The sequence below is a fragment of the Coregonus clupeaformis genome, chromosome 21 (assembly GCF_020615455.1).
Source record: "Coregonus clupeaformis isolate EN_2021a chromosome 21, ASM2061545v1, whole genome shotgun sequence".
In the NCBI taxonomy this organism is placed as follows: Eukaryota; Metazoa; Chordata; class Actinopteri; order Salmoniformes; family Salmonidae; genus Coregonus; species Coregonus clupeaformis.
The window spans coordinates 25,211,086-25,236,015 of NC_059212.1; the positions used below are offsets into that span (position 1 = coordinate 25,211,086).

The 24,930-nt window shown below is 45.5% G+C and overlaps 1 protein-coding gene across 3 annotated transcripts in view; it reads left to right on the forward strand.

The window, feature by feature from the left end:
• Positions 1 to 24,930, forward strand: part of LOC121535149 (glypican-5) — a 209,612-nt gene that overhangs the window by 87,345 nt on the left and 97,337 nt on the right. For 2 of the 3 annotated variants that reach the window (XM_041841917.2, XM_041841919.2), the window contains exons 4-6: positions 27 to 208; positions 1,222 to 1,281; positions 2,239 to 2,361. In XM_041841917.2, the coding sequence (XP_041697851.2) occupies positions 27 to 208; positions 1,222 to 1,281; positions 2,239 to 2,361 (365 nt within the window). The remainder of the gene's footprint in view (positions 1 to 26; positions 209 to 1,221; positions 1,282 to 2,238; positions 2,362 to 24,930) is intronic. The other variant, XM_041841918.2, reaches the window with a different exon arrangement.

Sequence of the window (24,930 nt, forward strand, 5' to 3'; positions counted from 1 at the left end):
CCCTGGGTGTTTCTCCCTCCCTGCAGGTGGACAAAGTGTGTGGTCTGTCAGCCAAGGAGCCCCGCACCAGCGTCAGCACCAGCAGCCACCCTGACCCCACCCCAGAGGTCACGACCTCCATGGTGACATCATCGACCGTCCCTCCCTCTGTCCCCCCCTCCATCCCCCCACTGGAACAGCTGATGGGACAACCTGCCCACCTGAGGAGGTAAGGCTGGGGCAGACAGAACTGGGACAAGGGGCCTTTTTAGATCAGAAAAACCTGGGAAATCAGATCCTTTCTTCGACATCAGATTTGCAACTTTTCAGTTTACATTAACATTGGATGTGGTGAGCCACATTCTCTCTGCATGTGTATAGGCAGAATACCTATTTGTTTTCTGTAAAAAATACTTGAAATGCACTTGATTTTAGCCCAGTGTGCTGGGATGGCAGAACTGTACACGTTAAATCAAGCACATCTAATCTATTTGAAAGGAAAAATATACGTATTTGACCCAGGTCTGGTGACAGATGACCATCATATGACCGTCATAAATAAACATAATTTGTTTTATATTATGTGATAGCCAATGGAATTATGGACTTTGAGATTCTTGGCTCGATCTCAAATGACAATCTTTTAATCCATATGGTACATATAGTACACAAACACATACACACTCACACACACTCATACAGACACTCACACACACACTCATACAGACATACAGTGTGTTACACCCTCCTCTCACACAGCCTAGACGGGATGATGTGTTTGGCACAGCGTCCGATTCCCCCTCTACCTCGTCCTTTGAAGCACCCGATGCCCACTGCCCACGGCAGCTGGCAGGGCCGTGCCCACAGGGAGGGGGAGATTAATATGGACGGACCGCTTCCTGTTTACCCAGACTACCATAGCCCAAGCTCAGATCAGCTGCCCACCTATCATCACATAGGCACATGCACACACTCAGTCAGTCAGTCACTCACACAGACAGACAGGGGGGTTTGGTGGGGTTTGTGGGCTGTTTCCCACCCTGACCTCTGACCTCTGCATGTGCATGACTCACCCTTGACCCTTGTATCCAGGGTCATCAACTGACTATTTCTTCCTCTCCCTCCCTCCCCTCCTTGTTTTGTCTTGCCTTCATTTTGTTCCTCCCCCTGTTTTCTTTGTTTTCTCTCCCTTCACCTCTCCTGCTTGTGCCATTCTTCCCCCCGGACTCCTTCCATCCTCAGTTCATTCCCCCTGAAACCCTCCAAGAACGATAAACCTAGAAGTCTGAAAAAGATCTCTAGGTAAGCATGACCAACCCACCCACCCGGTGAATGACAACTACCTCTCTCTGTCTCTGTCTTTTAAGTCTCACATATGTCTGTCTGTCTGTCTGTCTGTCTGTCTGTCTGTCTGTCTGTCTGTCTGTGCCCTCTGTTTCTGTCTCTCTCTCACTGTCTCTCTCTCTCTCTGTGACAGCTCGATGTTGTCATCAGTATTGGATCAGGCTATGATGTCTCTCAACGTATGTGTGTGTGTCTGTCTGTCTGGCTAGTGTCAGGTGATTAATGATACGGTTTAACCCTTCGTAATCCCCTCGTTATTCATTAGGATCCCACTCGCGACCCACCCCTACCGGGGGTCTCTGATACTATCATCATGACAGCCCTGACTGATGGGGTCCTAACTCAGCATGTGACCTCACATGACCCCTCCTATTGGAGTTCCCCTGTCTCTTGGGTGGCCGTAACAGGTGCCTGATCAGAATTCTTCTCTTGTTTGGCCACTAATCGCTACAGCATCTATATTATTTTCAATGTGTTTAAAGATCTATGGAACTATATTTCTTTAGGTTCGACAGTATTCTTTTAGGTTATGTATAGATATAATTCAGATAATTTCCCCTGGATTATGCACCTGTCATTTTATTAACAAATGAATATCATGATTACATATCATAGGTAGTTGGGTGGTAGCCATTGATGTTACAGTATGCTGTGTGAAGTGCAGATGGGTCTTAGCCATTGATGTTACAGTATGCTGTGTGAAGTGCAGATGGGTGGTAGCCATTGATGTTACAGTATGCTGTGTGAAGTGCAGATGGGTGGTAGCCATTATAAGATGTTACAGTATGCTGTGTTTCTTATAACATAGAGTATGTTCCCCAACTCTCACCCCTCACCCCTCTGTCCTCTTTCCCCCCTCTCTATCCTGTCGCTCTCTGTCCTTTCTGTTCTCTCCATCCTCTCTTTCCATCTCAGGGAGTTTCTGAGCTATATCCAGCGCTACAAGTCGTTCTTTGCAGTGCTTCCAGAAATGCTGTGCGAGGGAGAGATGGTAGTGGAAGACTTTACCTGCTGGAGCGGAGACGATGTGGTGGAGAGGTAAGACTGGAGAGAAGGAAAGAGATGACCACTCAGTGTTGTTTAGAAGCTCAGATGATGTCCTACTCATTTACTGGGTCTGCTGGGAGAGTGTGTGCTTGTGTGTGTGTGTGTGTGTGTGTGTGTGTGTTGGTGTAATAAGCCTGTGTGTGGTTTTATGAAGCTGTTGCTGATTAGCGAGGGAATGTGGAAGTCATAAGGAACATCTTACCCTGTTGGATGAAAGATAGCACTGGCTTGCATTTTCTCTGTCTTTACTTCCCGCTCTGTCTCTGTCTCTGTCTCTGTCTCTCTCTCCCTGTCTCTGTCTCTGTCTCTCTCTCCCTGTCTCTGTCTCTCTCTCTCTTTCTCTCTCTGTCTCTCTCTCTGTCTCTCTCTCTCTCTCTCTCTCTCTCTCTCTCTCTCTCTCTCTCTCTCTCTCTGTCTCTGTCTCTGTCTCTGTCTCTCTCTCTCTCGCTATCTCTCTGTCTCTCTCGCTGTCTGTCTCTGTCTCTCTCTCTCTGTCTCTCTCGCTCTCTCTCTCTGTCTCTCTCTCGCTCTCTCTCTCTTTCTCTCTCTCTCTCTCTATCTCTCTCTCTGTCTGTCTCTCTCTCTCTCTCTCTCTCTCTCTCTCTCTCTCTCTGTCTCTCTCTCTCTCTCTCTCTCTCTCTCTCTCTCTGTCTCTGTCTCTGTCTCTGTCTCTCTCTCTCTCGCTATCTCTCTGTCTCTCTCTCTGTCTGTCTCTGTCTCTCTCTCTCTGTCTCTCTCGCTCTCTCTCTCTGTCTCTCTCTCGCTCTCTCTCTCTTTCTCTCTCTCTCTCTCTATCTCTCTCTCTGTCTGTCTCTCTCTCTCTCTCTCTCTCTCTCTCTCTCTCTCTCTCTCTCTCTCTCTCTGTCTCTCTGTCTCTGTCTCTGTCTCTGTCTCTCTCTCTCTCGCTATCTCTCTGTCTCTCTCTCTGTCTGTCTCTGTCTGTCTCTCTCTGTCTCTCTCTGTCTCTTTCTCTCTCTGTCTCTCTCTCTCTCTCTCTCTCTCTCTCTCTCTCTCTCTCTCTCTCTCTCTCTCTCTCTCTCTCTCTCTCTCTCTCTCTCTCTCTCTCTCTCTCTCTCTCTCTCTCTCTCTCTCTCTCTCCCTCTCTGTCTCAGAAGTTCCAAAAGAATAAAGACATTTCAAATGTCATATTATGTATATATACAGTGTTGTAACAATGTGCAAATAGTTAAAGTACAAATGGGAAAATAAATAAACATAAATATGGGTTGTATTTACAATGGTGTTTGTTCTTCACTGGTTGCCCTTTTCTTGTGACAACAGGTCACAAATATTGCTGCTGTGATGGCACACTGTGGCATTTCACCCAGTAGATAAGGGAGTTTATCAAAATTGGGTTTGTTTTCGAATTCTTTGTGGATCGCTGTAATCTGAAATATGTGTCTCTAATATGGTCATACATTTGGCAGGAGGTTAGGAAGTGCAGCTCAGTTTCCACTTCATTTTGTGGGCAGTGTGCACATAGCCTGTCTTCTCTTGGGAGCCAGGTCTGCCTACGGCGGCCTTTCTCAATAGCAAGGCTATGCTCTCTATCTCTCTCTCTCTCGTCTCTCTCTCTCTCTCTCTGTCTCTCTCTCTCACTCTTATTTATGAGCTGTTTGTTTGGTGCTGATTTGGGGGCGTGGCTTTGGATTCGTCTTCCTGTACGTGGCTGTGTGGGATCCACACATCACCTGGACATTAAAACACTGTCATAGTGCGTGTGTGTGTACATCTGTGTGTCTTTGCACGTGTGTGTATGCATTTGTGTATGTGTAAGAGGGTGTACGTGTGTGTGTGTGTGTACGAGCGAACGCTGATCTGTAACCTATTCCCTCTCTGGAAGGGCTTCATAAGCGTTTCTAGAACGTTCTCTTCCCTATGCAATTATGACAACACCGGGGCCTGCGGTGGCCCCTGCCTGACTCCAGTTACCATGGCACACACACACACACACACACACACACACACACACACACACACACCCACACAACCCTGGCAATCCATCTGATAGTGTCCTTTACGCCATTGTTTTAGTTTGGCCTCGTCGTCCATACTGCATGTCTCTCATTCTGACCCAGGGGATTGTGGGAGTAGAGGGCACTGTGCTTCTGATGAAGGGAACTCCTCTTTTTTGTATCTTCTCTTCTCTTCTCTTCTCTTCTCTTCTCTTCTCTTCTCTTCTCTTCTCTTCTCTTCTCTTCTCTTCTCTTCTCTTCTCTTCTCTTCTCTTCTCTTCTCTTCTCTTCTCTTCTCGTCTCGTCTCGTCTCGTCTCGTCTCGTCTCGTCTCGTCTCGTCTCGTCTCTTCTCTTCTCTTCTCTTCTCTTCCCTTCTCATCTCTTCTCTTCTCTTCTCTCCCCTTCTCTTCCCTTCTCTTCTCTTCTCTCCCCTTCTCTTCCCTTCTCTCCCCTTCTCTTCTCTTCTCTCTTCTTCACTTCCCTTCTCTTCTCTCCTCTTATCTTCTCTCCCCTTCTCTTCTATCCCTTTTGTTCTCTTCTCTTTTGTCTTTTCATTCTTCTCTGGCACCGAGAGAGAGGGAGAGAGTGAGACAGAGAAAGGGAGGAAGAGAGAAAAGAGGCCCAGTTGCTGATTTTATGCACTTAAAAATGTATCATTGGCTCTTAGAGAGACCACACATTCATCATGTCAAGCATTCTGACACAGCATGTCTCTCAGTGAAAACAACCCTGGTGTTCTCTGTTACCACGAACATATGAGAGGAAAAGAGAGGAGAAGAGAGGGGTAGAGAGGAGGAGAATAGAGGGGTAGAGAGGAGGAGAAGAGAGGGGTAGAGAGGAGGAGAAGAGAGGGGTAGAGAGGAGGAGAATAGAGGGGTAGAGAGGAGGAGAAGAGAGGGGTAGAGAGGAGGAGAAGAGAGGGGTAGAGAGGAGGAGAAGAGAGGGGTAGAGAGGAGGAGAAGAGAGGGGTAGAGAGTTATCCAACCACTGCTAAGTCAGCAACCGCTCATATCTTTACTCTATGGCTCTGTACCCTGTGAGTGTGTGTGTGTTTGTGTGTGTGTATATGTGAGAGAGCGACAGGACAGGGCATGAAAGAGGGTTGCCCCGGGTGGCACTGTGCCCCTCTCTCGCCCCTGTGCCCCTGGTCGGGGGAGGTAGCGCTGTCGAGGAGAGGGGGACCAGGGGGGCCTTGGCAGGATAAAGGCCCATTGTTGGGAGAGCGGAGTGAGGCACAGACCTGCAGTGGGGACCCCCAAAGCCTGAAGGGTAGAAATAAAGACCCTCTTATGAGGCTGTCTGGGAAAGACTGGAGCCCTGTTAGCCTGCACCCATCCTGCCTGGGAATGTCATAGCCTACCCTGACAAAAAAGAGAGGAAAGGAGAGGCGAAGGGAGGAAGGGAGGAGGAGAAAATATGAGATAGGAGGAGAGGTGAGGGAAGAGGAGAGGAGCGAAGTAGAGGAGGGGAGAAGAGGAGACCAGATTTTGAGAAAAGAGGCGAGGATGGTGTTACATGTACGAAACGAATGGCACTGTGTCCCAGTAGAGTTATAATTCCTGGTATGTGGAGCTACAGTAAAAATGGTTCCCCATCCCATATTCTGGATAATGGTGTTGCAGTACGAATGGTGCACTGTCCTAGTGTCATGGATTCGGCCGAGGCTGCTCCTCCTCCTTGCTCGGGCAGGCTTCAGCGTTCGTCGTCCCCGGAGTACTAGCTGCCACCGTTGAATGTTATCAATGTTTGTTTGGTTTTGTTTTCCTTGTACGCCTGTCTGTTGGGGTTTGTTGGATTTTGCATTCTCGTATTCAAGAGTAGTTACGCACTGTTTGCGCATCTCTTGTATTTAGTGTTTTACGCACGGTCTGCGTATCACTCGCCTCCGTCGTTTGAGGCTCTTTATTTTGTATTTGTCCTTTTCCTGACTAGTAAAGTCTGTTTGGATTAAGCTTCTGTGTCCTGCGCCTGACTCCACCACCACATCGACATCAGTACCACTGACACCTAGTAGAGTTCTGTTTTCCTGGAGAGGGGTGGGGCACACAGAGGCTCTGTGGGTATGGTGGACCGCGCTTCCCAGAAAGCAGCAGGAAAATAACACACACTGACTCATATCACTCTATACTCTCCAAATGCTATACAACAGCTGGGCCACCTATTCATTCACATACATACATTTTACATTTACATTTACGTCATTTAGCAGACGCTCTTATCCAGAGCGACTTACAAATTGGTGCATTCACCCTATAGCCAGTGGGATAACCACTTCACAAATTTTTTTTATTATTATTTTTTTATTTTTTTAGGGGGGGTAGAAGGATTACTTTATCCTATCCCAGGTATTCCTTAAAGAGGTGGGGTTTCAAATGTCTCCGGAAGGTGGTGAGTGACTCCGCTGTCCTGGCGTCGTGAGGGGAGCTTGTTCCACCATTGGGGTTCCAGTGCAGCGAACAGTTTTGACTGGGCTGAGCGGGAACTATGCTTCCGCAGAGGAAGGGGAGCCAGCAGGCCAGAGGTGGATGAACGCAAAGCCCTCGTTTTGGGTGTAGGGGGTACGTAGGTGCCGTTCCCCTCACAGCTCCATAGGCAAGCACCATGGTCTTGTAACAGATGCGAGCTTCAACTGGAAGCCAGTGGAGTGTGCGGAGGAGCGGGGTGACGTGAGAGAACTTGGGAAGGTTGAACACCAGACGGGCTGCGGCATTCCTGGATGAGTTGTAGGGGGTTTAATGGCACAGGCAGGGAGCCCAGCCAACAGCGAGTTGCAGTAATCCAGACGGGAGATGACAAGTGCCTGGATTAGGACCTGTGCCGATTCCTGTGTAAGGCAGGGTCGTACTCTCCGAATGTTGTAGAGCATGAACCTGCAGGATCGGGTCACCGCCTTGATGTTAGCGGAGAACGATAGGGTGTTGTCCAGGGTCACGCCAAGGCTCTTCGCACTCTGGGAGGAGGACACAACGGAGTTGTCAACCGTGATGGCGAGATCATGGAACGGGCAGTCCTTCCCCGGGAGGAAGAGCAGCTCCGTCTTGCCAAGGTTCAGCTTGAGGTGGTGATCCGTCATCCATACTGATATGTCTGCCAGACATGCAGAGATGCGATTCGCCACCTGGTTATCAGAAGGGGAAAGGAGAAGATTAGTTGTGTATCGTCAGCGTAGCAATGATAGGAGAGGCCATGTGAGGATATGACAGAGCCAAGTGACTTGGTGTATAGGGAGAATAGGAGAGGGGCCTAGAACTGAGCCCTGGGGGACACCAGTGGTGAGAGCACGTGGTGCGGAGACAGCTTCTCGCCACGCCACTTGGTAGGAGCGACCGGTCAGGTAGGACGCAATCCAGGAGTGAGCCGCGCCGGAGATGCCCAGCTCGGAGAGGGTGGAGAGGAGGATCTGATGGTTCACAGTATCAAAGGCAGCAGACCGGTCTAGAAGGACAAGAGCAGAGGAGAGGGAGGGAGGATTCAGCAGGGAGGAGAATGTGGCAAAGAGCTTCCTAGGGTTAGAGGCAGATGCTTGGAATTTAGAGTGGTAGAAAGTGGCCTTAGCAGCAGAAACAGATGAAGAAAATGTAGAGAGGAGGGAGTGAAAAGATGCCATTCTCCTCCCTTTCTTCCATTTCCGCTCCGCTGCCCGGAGCTCTGTTCTGTGAGCTCGCAATGAGTCATCAAGCCACGGAGCTGGAGGGGAGGACCGAGCCGGCCGGGAGGATAGGGGACACAGAGAGTCAAAGGATGCAGAAAGGGAGGAGAGGAGGGTTGAGGAGGCAGAATCAGGAGATTGGAGGAGAAGGATTGAGCAGAGGGAAGAGATGATAGGATGGAAGAGGAGAGAGTAGTGGGAGAGAGAGAGCAAAAGGTTGCGGCGGCGCATTACCATCTGTGTAGGGGCAGAGTGAGTAGTGTTGGAGGAGAGCGAGAGAGAAAAGGATACAAAGTAGTGGTCGGAGACATGGAGGGGAGTTGCAGTGAGATTAGTAGAAGAGCAGCATCTAGTAAAGATGAGGTCAAGCGTATTGCCTGCCTTGGCCCATACTGTGTGTGTGTGTGTTTGTGTGTATGTGTGTGTGTGTGTATTTGTGTGTGTGTGTGCATTTGTGTGTGTGTGTGTGTGAGTGCGTGTGCATGTGTGTGTGTTATTGTCTCAATGGACTAATACAATTACATAGGTGTCAATCTTTCACACCCACACTCCAAAAAGGGAGAATGTACAAAGCAAATACACTCCAAATAGATACCTTGTACAGATGTAGGATCTTGATTTGATCACCCTGTTGCAGGAGAACTTTCCTGCAGTGCAGGACATTTAACACTTGTGGTGTATTTGAGGTTAAAAAGACTTCTGAAGTTTGTAATTTTCTCTTATAAATTTCAGACTTGATTTTCCCTTACGAAAAATGTATCAACCCCTACAAAAATGTCCATTAATTATAATCCACATAATAATTCACATAATAATTGCTTCAGGATTATGTTCCTGCTGTAGCAAACTGGCTCAAATTAAGATCCTACATCTGTACACAAACATCTTATCTCATCATCAACATCAACAACACCAACATGTACTTAGCCAGCAGGCTAACAAGCCAGCCAGAAAATTGAGCTAGAACAAACCTAGCAAGGGAAGTTAATACAACTACATCAAACGACCAAACTGAGTGAGTAAATCAAAAAGAAGCACGGACTCTAACTTTAAACATATCTTCTGTTTTTGTGTGTGAAGATTTTTCACTCTTTTTGCTGGTTTTTGAGCTAAACAGGAGCTAGCTAGCAACAGCAGCAGACAAACAAAACTGGTTGCCATGGCAACGGTGCAGCAGAACAGAGCAGCAGCAGTAGTAGCAGAGCCCACAGGCACCATGTCCCCACTCCCCCTCAGCGCTGAGTCCATTCTCTACCCCCCAGAGGCCAAAAATGACACAACGAGGAAAGCTTTTAAACAGAAACTACTAAAGGGGAGGCCAGAAACCCTTTTGACAGAACTCTATAAAAACGGTGATGTGAGTAATCTGATCTTTCTCACTGACCAGCCAAATGCATGGCGCTCAGCAGTCTGCTCTCACTACCCATCCATAAAGAAAGAGGGAATCTGTAATGGGTGGAAGCTGAAAGTCAAAGAGACAGACGACCCTGACAGCACCATGATAACAATCAACCTCTACAAGACTGGGACTCTCATGGTGCAAGGTAACCTTAGGCTGTTTGAAACAGACTTTCAGACCATTAAGGAGAGAGCAGAGAGAGAGAAGGACACCACCAGTGACATGCCCTCCCACAAGACAAACTCCACCAGCACCACCCTCACCCCCACAATCCCGACCCAAAAAGGCACATCCAGCACCTCTCTTCCCACCATAGTGGAGGACACGCCCCAGGAGGAGAGCGACCCCCTCAGTGCAGAGCAGGCTCAGGTCCTCCTCACCACCATGGCTGCCATGAGGGACGAGTTCACCAAACTGGAGGGGGAGGTGGTCCTGCTCAGGGAGAGTGTGAGCAAACAGCAACCAGACATCCACACCTTAGAGGAGCTCCTAACCAAGGTGCGGACAGAGCAGGACAGCAGCCTTGCAACACAGCTGAAAGAAGTTCAGCAAGAGAGAGACGGACTCAAGAGAGAGCTGGCTGATCTAACAAAGAAGGTGAGAGAGCTCCAAAAAGACAGGCAGAGCAGTAATAACGAGCTGACCACACTAAGAGAGGAGCTGCAGGAGAGAAAGAGAACAGAGGACAGGCTGCAGGAGCAGCTAGATCACCACTCTATGACCTGCCCTCACACAGCAGAGGAGCCCACCTCAACCAGCCAGGCCTCCCCAGCCCTTACCGCCGGCATGCCTCCCCCAGCCCACAGAACAGCCTCCCACTGACAGCGGCACTGGCACAGACCAGCCACACCCCAGCTCCAACACCCACCAACCCCAACTCTACCCCCTCCAGTCCAGAAGAAACACTGGCTGAGATTGTCCTGTTGATGGACTCAAATGGGAAGTTTGTTCAGGAGAAGAAACTTTTCCCTAGACACAAAACGAGAAAGGTGTGGTGCCCAACAACGCAGAGTGCCATGGCGCTGCTTGATAAGGCCCAGCTCGGGTTGCCAAGCCACATAATCATACACACCGGAAGCAACGACCTGCGTGCTCAGCAGGAGAGGGTTGCGACTTCACTACGGGGAGTGATTGAGAAGGCCTCCGCAATATTCCCCAACTCAAGGATCTTGGTGTCAACCCTTCTTCAGAGAAAGGACTTCCACCCTGCCACAATCCAAAGAATAAACTCCAGCCTCTCCTGGGACTGTGCCCTGCGACCCAATGTACACCTGGCCCACCATCCCACCCTCGATCTGGACTGTCTCTATGACCATGTTCACCTGTTCAGGGAGACAGTCCCCATCCTTGCTAAGACTCTCAAGGATGTCACTTTAAACCGCATCCCGACCTCTCCACCCAGGAACAGCGGAGCAATCTCCACCCCCCCGAGATCACAGAGACAACACCCCGGACCAACACCCTGGACCCCACAGCCACGACCACAGCACCACCAACCTCAATGCCCACCACAGCCAGCGCAGCACAGACCACCCCAGCCCAGCTTCAGACCCATCCAGACGAGGCCTAACACCCCCCTCCCCCACACCGCAGACCCACACCTGGAGGAGCCACAGCCCGGCAGGCAGAGCTATGCACAAGCTGTGAGAGGAGCAACTGGCCCAGCTCCCACCAACGGAATGAGTGACATCAAACAAATGCTGAATCTACTATGCTCACATGTGATAGGCCAAGGGTCATGGTAAGATGAGCACAAGAACTTCACCATCCTCACAAGTGGCATGACACAAATATTATCTTAAATGATAAACAAATCACATTTGCATAATAAGAGTTAATTGAAAAATCCTATTTTAATAGTTATTGTTGGATTGTGAGTGTTTATTTCATTTTGAAGGTAAAGAAAAAACTGTTATGAAATATTTTTACGTTGCATGTTGGAATTTACAAGGATTGAAGTCCTCTGCTTTCAGGCTAAAGAGCAGAAACCCAGACTTCCTTAAAGAAATTGATGATGTTGATATTGTAGTACTACAGGAAACATGGTGCAGAGGTGATGTTTCCACTGGCTGTCCACTAGGTTATAGGGAGATAATCGTACCATCCACCAAATTAAAAGGAATCACACAGGGCAGAGACTCATGGGGAATGATAATATTGTATAAATCTGAACTAACTAATTCAATCGAATGGATCAAAACAGGAGAATTCGTTATCTGGCTTAAAATCAACAAGGAGGCTATCTTAACAGATAAAAACGTATTCCTCTGTGCTACATACATTCCCCCCTCAGAGTCACCCTACTTCAATGAAGAGAGTTTCTCCATTCTAGAGGTGGAGATTAGTCACTTTCAGGCCCAAGGCAATGTGCTAGTCTGTGGAGACCTGAATGCTAGAACAGCAGAACTAGACACTATTAACAGTCATGGGGACAAACACCTACCGGGAAGCAACAACCTTTCCCTCCCCACATACCCCCCAGAAACAACTATGACAAAGTGAAAAACAAAAATGGAGTACAGCTCCTGAAGCTCTGTCAAACACTGGGTCTGTACATAGTTAATGGTAGGCTAAGAGGGGACTCTTTTAGTAGGTACACCTACAGCTCATCCCTTGGCAGCAGTCAAAGACTATCAGAATCCTGTGGATACCCCAATTACAGAACAAGAATTATTGGAAAAACTTTGCACTCTCCAACCCAAAAAGGCCTGTGGTGCTGATGGTATTTTAAATGAAATGATCAAATATACAGACCACAAATTCAAATTGGCTATACTCAAACTCTTCAACATTATCCTAACTGCAGGTATTTCCCCCGATATTTGAAAGCAAGGATTGATCACACCAATTTATAGAAATGGAGACAAATTTGACCCAAATAATTACAGATGAATTTGCGTTAACAGCAACTTGGGGAAAATTCTCTGCAGTATCATAAACAGCAGACTACATCATTTCCTTGATGAACACAACGTCCTAAGCAGAAGCCAGATTGGATTTGTACAAAATTATCGTACAACAGACCATATTTACACCCTCCACACTCTAATTGACAAACAAGTAAACCAAAACAAAGCATTTGATTCAATTTGGCATGAAGGTCTTTTTTACAAACTAATAGAGAGTGGTATTGGAGGGAAAACATATGATGTTATTAAATCAATGTACACTAAAAACAAATGTGCGGTTAAAATCGGCAACAAGCAAACAGACTTCTTCTCTCAGGGACGTGGAGTGAAACAGGGCTGCCCAATAAGTCCAACACTATTTAATATCTACATTAATGAATTGGCAAAAACATTAGAAGAATCAGCAGCACCTGGTCTCACCCTACACAACACTGAAATCAAGTGTCTGCTGTACGCAGATGACCTGGTGCAACTGTCTCCCACTAAGTAGGGGTTACAGCAGCATCTAGATCATCTGCACAGGTTCTGCCAGACCTGGGCCCTGACCGTTAATCTAAATATCATCAACACAGGTAGCTTTCAGAAAGCTGTGAATGAGCTGAGACAAAGCAAGAAGAGCATTCTATGCCATTAAAATGAATATTAAAATCGAAATTCCAATTAGAATCTGGCTCAAAATGTTCCAATCAGTTATAGAACCAATTGCTCTATATGGCAGCAAAGTTTGGTGTCTGCTCTCTAATACTGAATCAATCGAAATACTGCATGTAGAGTTTTGCAAGACTGTATTGCAAAAAAAAAAACTGCAAATAACGCATGTAGAGCAGAATTGGGCCAATACCCCCTCCTTATTCGAATATAAAAAAGAGCCATCAAATTTTACAACTATCTAGAAACAAGTGACCCCAAAACATTCCATCACACAGCTCTACTATGTCAAGAGATGAAACAAGAGAAGAGTCCCCTCAGCCAGCTGGTTCTGAGGTTCAGTTCACTAACCAAAACCAACCTCATAGAGCCTCAGGACAGCACTCAGAAAATCTGGCCCAACCAAATCATCACAAAGCAAAAAGAAAAATATATCACCTATTGGAAAGATACCACAAAAAAATCTAAGTAAACTTCAATGATATTTGGCTCTAAACAGACAGTACATGGTGGCAGACTATCTGACCACTGTGACTGATAGAAAACTGAGGAAAACAATGACTAGGTACAGACTCAGTGACTACAGTCTGGCTATAGAGACCGGTCGTCACAGGAAAACCTGGCTGCCCAGAGAGGACAGGCTGTGCTCACTCTGCCCCCGGGGAGAGGTAGAGACAGAGCTGCATTTCCTATTACACTGTGACAAATACTCAGACCTCAGAGACTCTTTCTTTCCCAAATTATCATTCAGTACAAAGAATTTGAAACTATAAAAGAGGAAGAAAAAAACAAATATTTATTGGGTGAAAAGCCAAAATGTGCAATTTTGCCAGCCAAATATGTGTCCTCCTGCCACAACCTGAGGGACAGCCAGTGAAAAGTGTAATGTAATGTCAATAATATTTCCTGTTTTGTTTGGCTTTCATACCATGTCATGTGACCTCTCAGTCATGTTGAGACTGGTCGACTACTATTGCTTTAATTTATTGTTATTCTCATTAATATTGTTGTAGTTGCTGTTAATGGTAATCCCATTTCCACTACTACTATTATTATTGCTGTTGGTCCCACCATTTTTGTTAAATGTATACTTTGACAATGTAAGTAATTTAACTTGCCATGTCAATGAAGTCTTAGGAGAGAGAGAGAGAGAGAGAGAGAGAGAGAGAGAGAGAGAGAGAGAGAGAGAGAGAGAGAGAGAGAGAGAGAGAGACAGAGAGAGAGAGATAGAGAGAGAGAGAGAGAGAGAGAGAGAGAGAGAGAGAGAGAGAGAGAGAGAGAGAGAGAGAGACGGGTAGAGGGAGACAGGGAGAGGGATGTTGAGAGGGAGAGAGCGACTGAGAGAGAGACGGGTAGAGAGAGAGAGAGACAGGGAGAGGGATGTTGAGAGGGAGAGAGAAAGGGACATTGAGAGAGTGATATAGAGAGAGTTGTTGGGGGGGGGGTTGTGGTGACGACTGAGGGACTGACAGTCAGATATAACATTTATTAAGGGGGGACCTCGCCAGAGTGTTTGTGGCTGAGGCTTGCGTCTTGGCAGTGAAATTCCCTACATACCAGCTCTGACCAGAAGCCCGTTCTGAGATGAACTACCATGTCTGTCTGTCTGTCCACACAGAGACCCAGTCTGGATGTCTGCAGTGTGTGTGATTTTTGGGGCTGCCCCATAGCGAAGTCTCTCCTCCCTTCTTTTGTTATCCCTCCACCTCCCACCTCCCTTATCCTCCTCCTGCTTTTACCCCCTCCCCTTCTCTCCCTCTCCCCATATGTGGTTGTCTTACCTACCTTAGTTGAATGCACTTACTGTAAGTCACTCTGAATAAGAGTGTCTGCTAACAGTGACGTGTCCAGAGAATTTTGAATTGGGTGGCCAAGGTGGGGCACAGACCCAGTTTAGGGGGGCCATAACATTTTGAACCTTAATTGATGCAAGGTGGATATTTCAATATAATTATGATGGTTCAGCGCATTAAATGCTTCAGCTTAGGTTTGGTACATTCCCAGGATTGTATATCAGGGTATTAGCATACAGAAGTAAATTCACTTGAAAGTGCCATCCCGTGTGAATTATACCGTGACATTCAGGGGTCTCTATGTTTTTTACGAGACCTCCTATGTTTTTTTTATAGTAGACATGTAATTTAACTGTACAAATGTATTACTTTTTAATGTGTCATGAACACAGCCAGTCATGTTTTCATCTAATTGTCCAAAGAATCACTTCAAAAAGTAGGTTAAGTAGGTTAGCTGCACATTAGTCTACTCCAAAATAAGTCCAACATCCGAACAGTGCACTGTGCCACCCCCTGGACACGCCACTGTCTGCTAAATGACTCAAATGTAAATGTAGTATCTCATCCACAGTGGGATCAGTAATAAGGAGAGTAATAGTCATGTTAATCGTCATGTTACTTACGACACCAGTCAGTCAGTCATTCAGTGAGTCAATGAGACCATGTTCTCATTGTTTGGCAGAGCCCCAAACACAGCCCCGTCTCAGACAAAATTCTAGGACATACAATCCCCCCAAACTTCTCCAACCCTCCACACTTCCTAGATCTCACCCTTCCTAACCTCGCCCTCACCTTTCATCCTTGCGTCACCCCTCATCCCAACCTTATCAACCTCACCCTAACCAAACACCCCTCTCTCCGTTCCTTCTCTCCTTCCTCCCTTCCTCCCCTCCTTACATCCCTCTCTCCTATCCAGTTATCCTCAGAGCCAGCGGCCCATCCCTTTCCCATAACCCTCAGCTGTTGGCCAGGACCCCACCATGACCTACACTGCTCACTGACAACACTCTCTCTCAGTGTGTGTGTGTGTGTGTGTGTGTGTGTGTGTGTGTGTGTGTGTCAGCGGAGTGCACTGTCGTGGCCGTGGGCGAAAGAGAGAGGAGAGACAATGGAATGTATGCACCGAGTGTGTGTGTGTGGGTTTATACACAGTACATCCACGTGTGTGTGGGGTGGTTTATGATGTTTTAATGATTGTGTAAGTGTGTGCATGTCTTATTGTAGGCTTGCAAACAGTTGTTATGTTTGGTTTGTGTGTGTTTGTGGGTTCCCATAGTGTTTGTGTGTGTTTGTCAGTCTGTAAATTTGACTATGTGCAGTATGTCTGCATTATCTGTGTGAGCGTGTTGACTCTTGGTAATAAATTAATCTAGCAAGCTTGGATAATGTGATGACTTGTATCTCCCTATATAGAACTTTTATGGAGAATGTTGTAGCATTCCTTTGAGCAGTATGAAAAGTTAGTTGGATGTGCTCAGGAAATGTAATCAACAGTATTTAATGGCCCATCAATTATATATATATATATATTACTAGAAGATTGTACATGGGACTGACATGCATTCACAATGTTTCACAATGTTCTCATTGGCAAGGCTTCAAACTAGTGAGGAGGGGTGGGAGGGAGTAACAGAGGGAGGGAGCGGGGAAGAGAGGAAGAGAGAGAGTCAGGAAGGGAGAGAGAGAGAGAGACAGGAAGAGATGGAGGGATGGGTAGAAGAAAAAAAAGGGAGAGCGATGTAAGGAGGGAGGGAGGGAAAGGGAAGGAATGAGGAATGAGAGAGGTATGGATGGAGGGAGGAATAGAGGGCTGGATGGATGGAGGGGGTGATGGGGTGAGTTAGTAACAGTAGCTATGGTGGAGGGCTGTGTCTTTGTGGTTTAATTTCCTCTATGAAGTGGTTTGAAGAGCCTCTCTTTGAGCTCAATGACTCCAAGCTGCTAGCATGCCCAGGGTGCCAGCCAATGCCATTGTGTGTGTGGGTGGGTGTGAGTGAACAAGCAGTGATTGTGTGTGTGACTGTGTGTTTGTGTGTCCAGATGTGTGTGTGCACGCATTTCACTCTTTTTGCTCTCATCTTTGTCTCCCCAATACACATTCTGGCCCGTGCTACTGGAGACTGGAGAGGGTACAAACCTCCAAATGTGTCCCTTTATGTCACTCTGAATGTCACTCTAAATGGGACACAAAAGGACAGATGTAACCACAAGACTTCTCCATCATGTTAGTAAGGGATAATCAACGAGGGGCTATGCGTTCTATGGAAAATAATGAACGACGTGGAAGGTGTGTTCCCCGACGCACTAGCAGAGTGGAACTGACCTTCCACGGACTTGCATTCTTTTCCAGAGAACGCACAGAGCCCCGAGTTCATTTACCCTTTTATACCATGGCTATAGTTGAACACATTTGCCACTAGAAATGTGTTTAACATCCACTGAATTAGCTAGCAAGTTTACTAGATAGTTATAGTAGTTGCCATGGTAAGCAAACAAACAGACTTACTAGTTTAGCCACAGATTTCACTGGATTCAGTTCCACTCACTACCAAATATGGTAGTGAAAGGAAGCCTAGTGGCCTGCAGTGGGAGAAGATGGAACGAGATGGATTTTGGCCGACATTCTGCTAATCTTCTCATCGAAGAAACATTTGATCTCAATACAGTTAGCTGTTCCCAAAACTAGAATCTGTTACGAACAGAGTGGACTAAGTTTTGTAGACTTTACCCTTTGCCAAAGTTTTAAAAAATGGCAAAATTGAGTTATTGCCCACGCGCATTTCCCTAACGGAAATATGCAAATATGTGCTAGAACGCACCAATAGGATCTCACTAGCTCATGCTTGACTCTGCCCACCTCATTGCTTGTTTTGCCCACTATGACTAATTTGTTCCCATTTTAAACAACATGCTGTGCTCTATCTTGGTTTAGCTATAAAAAATATTTGGTTTAGCTAACCAAACCATCAGTCCTAGATTACCATTATGAAAATGTAATTCAACAATGCCAATAATGTTTTCAATTCAGCTTTTGCTTTCAAAAGTTGCTCAAACATAGAACATGTAAGAATATAGCCATTAAAATTCTACTGTGCAAATATACTGTGCGTTATAAGGAAATAATGCACGGTCTAGAATGCCCTTCAAGCTAATCAGAAACAAGTATTCAACAGTGCTATGGTATAATGTGTTATAACACACACACACACACAAAGATGATAGTCGGCAAGGATGAAAGCCCCTTAGCTTTGGATCAGTTTAATCTTCTATCAAAACAAGAAATTGGAACTGAAGATGTTACAGTGAAATTGATTATAATACTTAAGTCCAGAGTGTCTGATCCTTATCTAGTGTCAGAGTAGTGTGTGTGTGTGTGTTTGTGTGTGTGTGTGTGAGTTGTTCACTATAGCAAAGACAATAAAACAAGGATTTTAATGACTTACTGCTGAAAAGCCAGAGGTGGTTTTGTGGGTGGGGACAGACCTGGGTCAAATACAATTACAAATAAAGTAAAAATACTTTCAAATACAGTGGGGAAAAAAAGTATTTAGTCAGCCACCAATTGTGCAAGTTCTCCCACTTAAAAAGATGAGAGAGGCCTGTAATTTTCATCATAGGTACACGTCAACTATGACAGACAAATTGAGAAAAAAAATCCAGAAAATCACATTGTAGGATTTTTTATGAATTTATTTGCAAAATATGGTGGAAAATAAGTATTTGGTCACCTACAAACAAGCAAGATTTCTGGCTCTCACAGACCTGTAACTTCTTCTTTAAGAGGCTCCTCTGTCCTCCACTCGTTACCTGTTTTAATGGCACCTGTTTGAACTTGTTATCAGTATAAAAGACACCTATCCACAACCTCAAACAGTCACACTCCAAACTCCACTATGGCCAAGACCAAAGAGCTGTCAAAGGACACCAGAAACAAAATTGTAGACCTGCACCAGGCTGGGAAGACTGAATCTGCAATAGGTAAGCAGCTTGGTTTGAAGAAATCAACTGTGGGAGCAATTATTAGGAAATGGAAGACATACAAGACCACTGATAATCTCCCTCGATCTGGGGCTCCACGCAAGATCTCACCCCCGTGGGAGTCAAAATGATCACAAGAATGGTGAGCAAAAATCCCAGAACCACACGGGGGACCTAGTGAATGACCTGCAGAGAGCTGGGACCAAAGTAACAAAGCCTACCATCAGTAAAACACTACGCCGCCAGGGACTCAAATCCTGCAGTGTCAGACGTGTCCCCCTGCTTAAGCCAGTACATGTCCAGGCCCTTCTGAAGATTGCTAGAGTGCATTTGGATGATCCAGAAGAGGATTGGGAGAATGTCATATGGTCAGATGAAACCAAAATATAACTTTTTGGTAAAAACTCAACTCGTCGTGTTTGGAGGACAAAGAATGATGAGTTGCATCCAAAGAACACCATACCTACTGTGAAGCATGGGGGTGGAAACATCATGCTTTGGGGCTGTTTTTTCTGCAAAGGGACCAGGACGACTGATCCGTGTAAAGGAAATAATGAATGGGGCCATGTATCGTGAGATTTTGAGTGAAAACCTCCTTCCATCAGCAAGGGCATTGAAGATGAAACGTGGCTGGGTCTTTCAGCATGACAATGATCCCAAACACACCGCCCGGGCAACAAAGGAGTGGCTTCGTAAGAAGCATTTCAAGGTCCTGGAGTGGCCTAGCCAGTCTCCAGATCTCAACCCCCATAGAAAATCTTTGGAGGGAGTTGAAAGTCCGTGTTGCCCAGCGACAGCCCCAAAACATCACTACTCTAGAGGAGATCTGCATGGAGGAATGGGCCAAAATACCAGCAACAGTGTGTGAAAACCTTGTGAAGACTTACAGAAAACGTTTGACCTGTGTCATTGCCAACAAAGGGTATATAACAAAGTATTGAGAAACTTTTGTTATTGACCAAATACTTATTTTCCACCATAATTTGCAAATAAATTCATTAAAAATCCTACAATGTGATTTTCTGGAATTTATTTTCTCGTTTTGTCTGTCATAGTTGACGTGTACCTATGATGAAAATTACAGGCCTCTCTCATCTTTTTAAGTGGGAGAACTTGCACAATTGGTGGCTGACTAAATACTTTTTTCCCCACTGTATATGAGCTGATCTGCTTGATTTAGTTTGCCCGGTACAATGGAACCAATGAAATGTCCCTAATGTGCAAATTCCAAGCTAAATCAAGCGCATCTCAAAGACGTTCAAGTATCGTATTTATTACGTGTGATATTTGACCAAGTTCTACTGGGGAATATAATGATTTGACATGAGCCATTATACATTAATGATTACATACATCATGAGGCTATAGGGCCAGGAGTTATTCTGGGTCAGAGCTCCTATGTCTCATTACGTTCATTTCCATCGGCATGAACAATTTAGAAACCAACGGGAAGACTCACAGGTCTAGGTCCAGGGTTAAGCAGGCTGACCTTCTCAAACAGGCCCAGGCAGGGCAGCCCAACCCAGGCCTGAGATCTGGGGTGAAAGGGTTGGAGCTGGGGTTGAGCTCATCTTTTCCATAGAACACCATACATGAGCCACGATACATGATGATATCACTTTTTTATGACTATTTTATGACTTCTCTTCATTGGTTAGACACTGGGGCTGCATGGTCCATGAATCTATATGGTCTATGACTGTAATGAAACCAAATGATCAGGCCCCTGTTGTGTGAGTGTGTGTGCGTGCGTGTGTGAGGAAGCGGGTGGTGGTGTGTGTGGGTGCTTTCACTGCGTTGATGTGCTTGGCAGCAGGGAGGGAGCGAGCAAGAGTTTGTGCGTGTGTGTGTGTGTGACGGGGACGTGACTCTACTGGCATTCCGTAGCTCTTCCGTGCGGAGCCCACATTCCCACAGAGACCCGCGGAGCTCCAGTCAAACACACCACCCCAAACAGGCCTGGAATCCTAGGAACGCTTTTCCTATGGGCTCGGGTTACTGTACACACACGCGCACGCACGCACACGCACACACACACAGTCTTGTACAGCTAACCTTGTGGGGACACACAATTCAGTCCCATTCAAAATCCTATTTTCCCTAACGCTAACCTGTGCTCTTACCCTAACCTTAACCCTAACCCTAACCGTAACCCAAAAACCTTAACCCTAACCCTAAAACATAAAACTAACCCTAGCTCCTAACCCTAACCCTAAACCTAATTCTAACCCTAACACTAATTCTAACCTTTACCATAAACACTCTAGAAATAGCATTTTGACCTTGTGGGGACCAAACAAAATGTCCCCAGTTGGTCAAATATTTGTTTGTTTACTTTTCTTGTGGGGACCTCTGGTTTTTGCCTGTGACGTGCCAGCCAGTAGCCCAGAAATAGTCTATAGCCATCTATAGGGCCATAATCCGTGTCCACCCGGCTACACACACACTCTGTGTTTGGATCAAAGCAGAGGTTTGGGAGAGGATTTGCACAGCCCTTAGAGCTGCATTAGAATACACACAGAGGGGGTTAGAGCTGTAGAGCTGTAGTGAAGTCGTATTGATCAGGGTTGTATTCATTAGGTACGAAACGGAAGAAAACAGACTGCAACAGGGAGGGATCTACCTGACGTTGTCCAATAAGAAATGCTCGCTTTCTTTTTCCATTACAAAAACCATTGCTGCGATTTGAAATGTGTACACTAATGAATACAACCCAGTCCTCTCATACCTGTGACTGTATTTTCCATGTCTGCCTGGTTCACACGTGGCCTCAGCTGTTATCTTTAGCCAGGGGTAAAGTTATCTAGCCTGTGTGCCAGTCTGTTTCTGCTATCATTCCAACTCACTCATGCCACTTAAACAAGTTTGGCTTGACAATGACAGCAAAGAGTTGGCAGGAGCACAGGCAAATCTGGCACCAAACTTTAGGCAATCCTGATCAACTCAAAAACCTGAAGTACCTGACTGTGGCACTCCAGAACCAGAGTTACCTGCCCATGTCATGCTATACATGCACAAGGGGCAAAATAACTCCCAGGTACAATGGTTACTTGAAGTATTCAACTGATTGATTGACAGACAGACAGCGATGGTATTATATTGTCATCTGTCCAGGAGGACAGTCAGCTTGTATATTGGCTTTATAACAACAACAGTCACTAGCTACAGTTGGCCCTTTAACAATGTACTGTCAATGGAGCTTTTTGGCCAAGTGTAACCTGCTTGACAATGGACTCCCCCATAGTTGTATAACCCCTCCCCCAGTCCTCTCTCTCTCTCTCTCTCTCTCTCTCTCTCTCTCGCAATTCAATTCAATTCAAAGGGCTTTATTGGCAGGGGAAATATATGTTTACATTGTCAAAGCAAGTGAAATAGATAATAAACAAAAGTGAAATAAACAATAAAAAATTAACAGTAAACATTACACTCACAAGAGTTCCAACGGAATACAGACATTTCAAATGTCATGTTATGGCTCTATACAGTTGTAACGATGGGTTGTATTTACAATGGCGTTTGTTCTTCACTGGTTGCCCTTTTCTTGTGGCAAATCTTGCTGCTGTGATGGCACACTGGTATTTCACCCAATAGATATGGTAGTTTATCAAAATTGGATTTGTTTTCGAAATCTTTGTGGGTCTGTGTAATCTGAGAGAAATATGTGTCTCTAATATGGTCATACATTTGGCAGGAGGTTAGGAAGTGCAGCTCAGTTTCCAGCTCATTTTGTGGGCAGTGTGCACATAGCCTGTGTTCTCTTGAGAGCCAGGTCTGCCTTACGGCGGCCTTTCTCAATAGCAAGGCTATGCTCACTGAGTCTGTACATAGTCAAAGCTTTTCTTAATTTTGGGACAGTCACAGTGGTCAGGTATTCTGCCACTGTGTACTCTCTGTTTAGGGCCAAATAGCATTCTAGTTTGCTCTGTTTTTTGTTAATTCTTTCCAATGTGTCAAGTAATTATCTTTTTATTTTCTCATGATTTGGTTGGGTCTAATTGTGTTGCTGTCCTGGGGCTCTGTGGGGGTCTGTTTGTGTTTGTGATATCATATTTGACTTCAGATTCTAGTAGGGTGCTGCAGACTGTTCTAGTGCCCTCGCTAATTCGTTGATATATATGTTGAAGAGGGTGGGGCTCAAGCTGCATCCCTGTCTCACCCCACGGCCCTGTGGAAAGAAATGTGTGTGTTTTTTGCCAATATTAACCGTGCTCTTGTTGTTTGTGTACATGGATTTTATGTCGTATGTTTTTCCTCAAACACTGCTTTCCGTCAATTTGAATAGCAGACCCTCATGCCAAATTGAGTCAAAAGCTTTTTTGAAATAAAAAAAGCATGAGAAGACTTTGACTTTGTTTTGTTTTGTTTGTTTGTCAGTTAGGGTGTGCAGGGTGAATACGTGGTTTGTCATACGATAATTTTGTAAAAAGCCAATTTGACATTTGCTCATTACATTGTTTTCGCTGAGGAAATGTATGAGTCTGCTGTTAATGATAATACAGAAGATTTTCCTCCACTTTGTCTCCACTTTTGTGGATTGGGGTGATCAGTCCTTGGTTCCAAATATTTGGGAAGATGCCAGAGCTGAGGATGATGTTAAAGAGTTTAATTGGAATTTACTGTCTGTATATTTTATTATTTCATTTAGGATACCATCAACACCACAGACTTTTTGGGTTGGAGGGTTTGTATTTTGTCCTGTAGTTTATTCAATGTAATTGGAGAATCCAGTGGGTTCTAGTAGTCTTTAATAGTTGATGCTAAGATTTGTATTTGATCATGTATATGTTTTTGCTATTTGTTCTTTTTTATAGAGCCAAAAAGATTGGAGAAGTGGTTTATCCATACATCTCAGTTTTGGTTAGATAACACTGTGTTGTTGTTTGTTTAGTATGTTCCAATTTTCCCAGAAGTGGTTAGATTCTATTCTTCAATTACATTGAGCTGATTTCCTTCTTTTTCCGTAATGTATTTCTGTATTGTTTTAGTGATTCACCATAGTGTAGGTTCAGGTTTTCTGGGTCTCTATGTTTTTGGTTGGATAGGTTTCTTAATTTCTTTCTTAGGTTTTTGCATTCTTCATCAAACCATTTGTCATTATTGTTAATTTTCTTAGGTTGTCTGCTTGAAATGTTTAGATTTGATAGGGAAGCTGAGAGGTAAAATGTACTGTTTAGGTTTTCTACTGCCAAGTTTGCAACTTCACTATTAGAGTGAAACGTTTTGTCCAGGAAGTTGAATTTGTTGTTGCCTAATAGTTTTTTGGTAGGTTTCACACTACTTTCCTTCCATCTAGAGCATTTCTTAATATTATGCAGTTCCTTTGGCTTTGATGCCTCATGATTGAGTATTGCTCTGTTCAAGTAGACTGTGATTTTGCTTTGATCTGATAGGGGTGTTAGTGGGCTGACTGTGAACACTCTGAGAGACTCTGGGTTGAGGTCAGTGATAAAGTAATCTACAGTACTACTGCCAAGGGATGAGCTGTAGGTGTACCCTCGAAGCCTACCATTGACTATGTACAGACCCAGCGTGTGACAGAGCACCAGGAGTTGTGACCCGTTTTTGTTGGTTGTTTTGTCATAGTTGTGTCTGGGGGGGCATACACACACACAGGTCTGGGGCAGACAGTCAGACAGGTGGTCCAACCACACTAGGTATTTAGTGACACCCCACCCGTCATCCCCACCCACACATGCCCCATCTGCCCCCTCATGGCCCCAGCTGCCTCCGCTAACCTCAGCTATATGCAGGCTGATCACTAGAAACAGACTTACATTTCAGATGTTTGAAAAGGTCCTGAGAACATCGATATATGCCTTCCTCCACACTCAACCAAACAATGAAAAACTATTGCCCAGCACTGGTGCGAACTCATGATGCTCAGTGGGGGAAGCACGCGGCTCTGAACACTGTGCCACCGCAGTTCACAATGCTCTAGCAAGCCGGGAGAATACTTGATGAGTCTTGCTGGAAACAGCACATTGTTTTTAATTATTTTGTTTTAAGCCTTCCCCAAATAGCCCTAACCGTAACCACTCGGGGGGGGTCTGCTCTTATAATCTCTGCTTTAGTCCCTTAACCCCTCCTCTTCCACACACACTGTTGAGTCTCACCTTTTTGCATCATGCCAATGCTGCCACCTGCTGGTAAATTAGTAGAAACAGCCAGAAAAGTGGTGTGTGGCGAAGTTGCCCCAAACGCTGATCTTGGAGCAGTTTAGCATTTTCC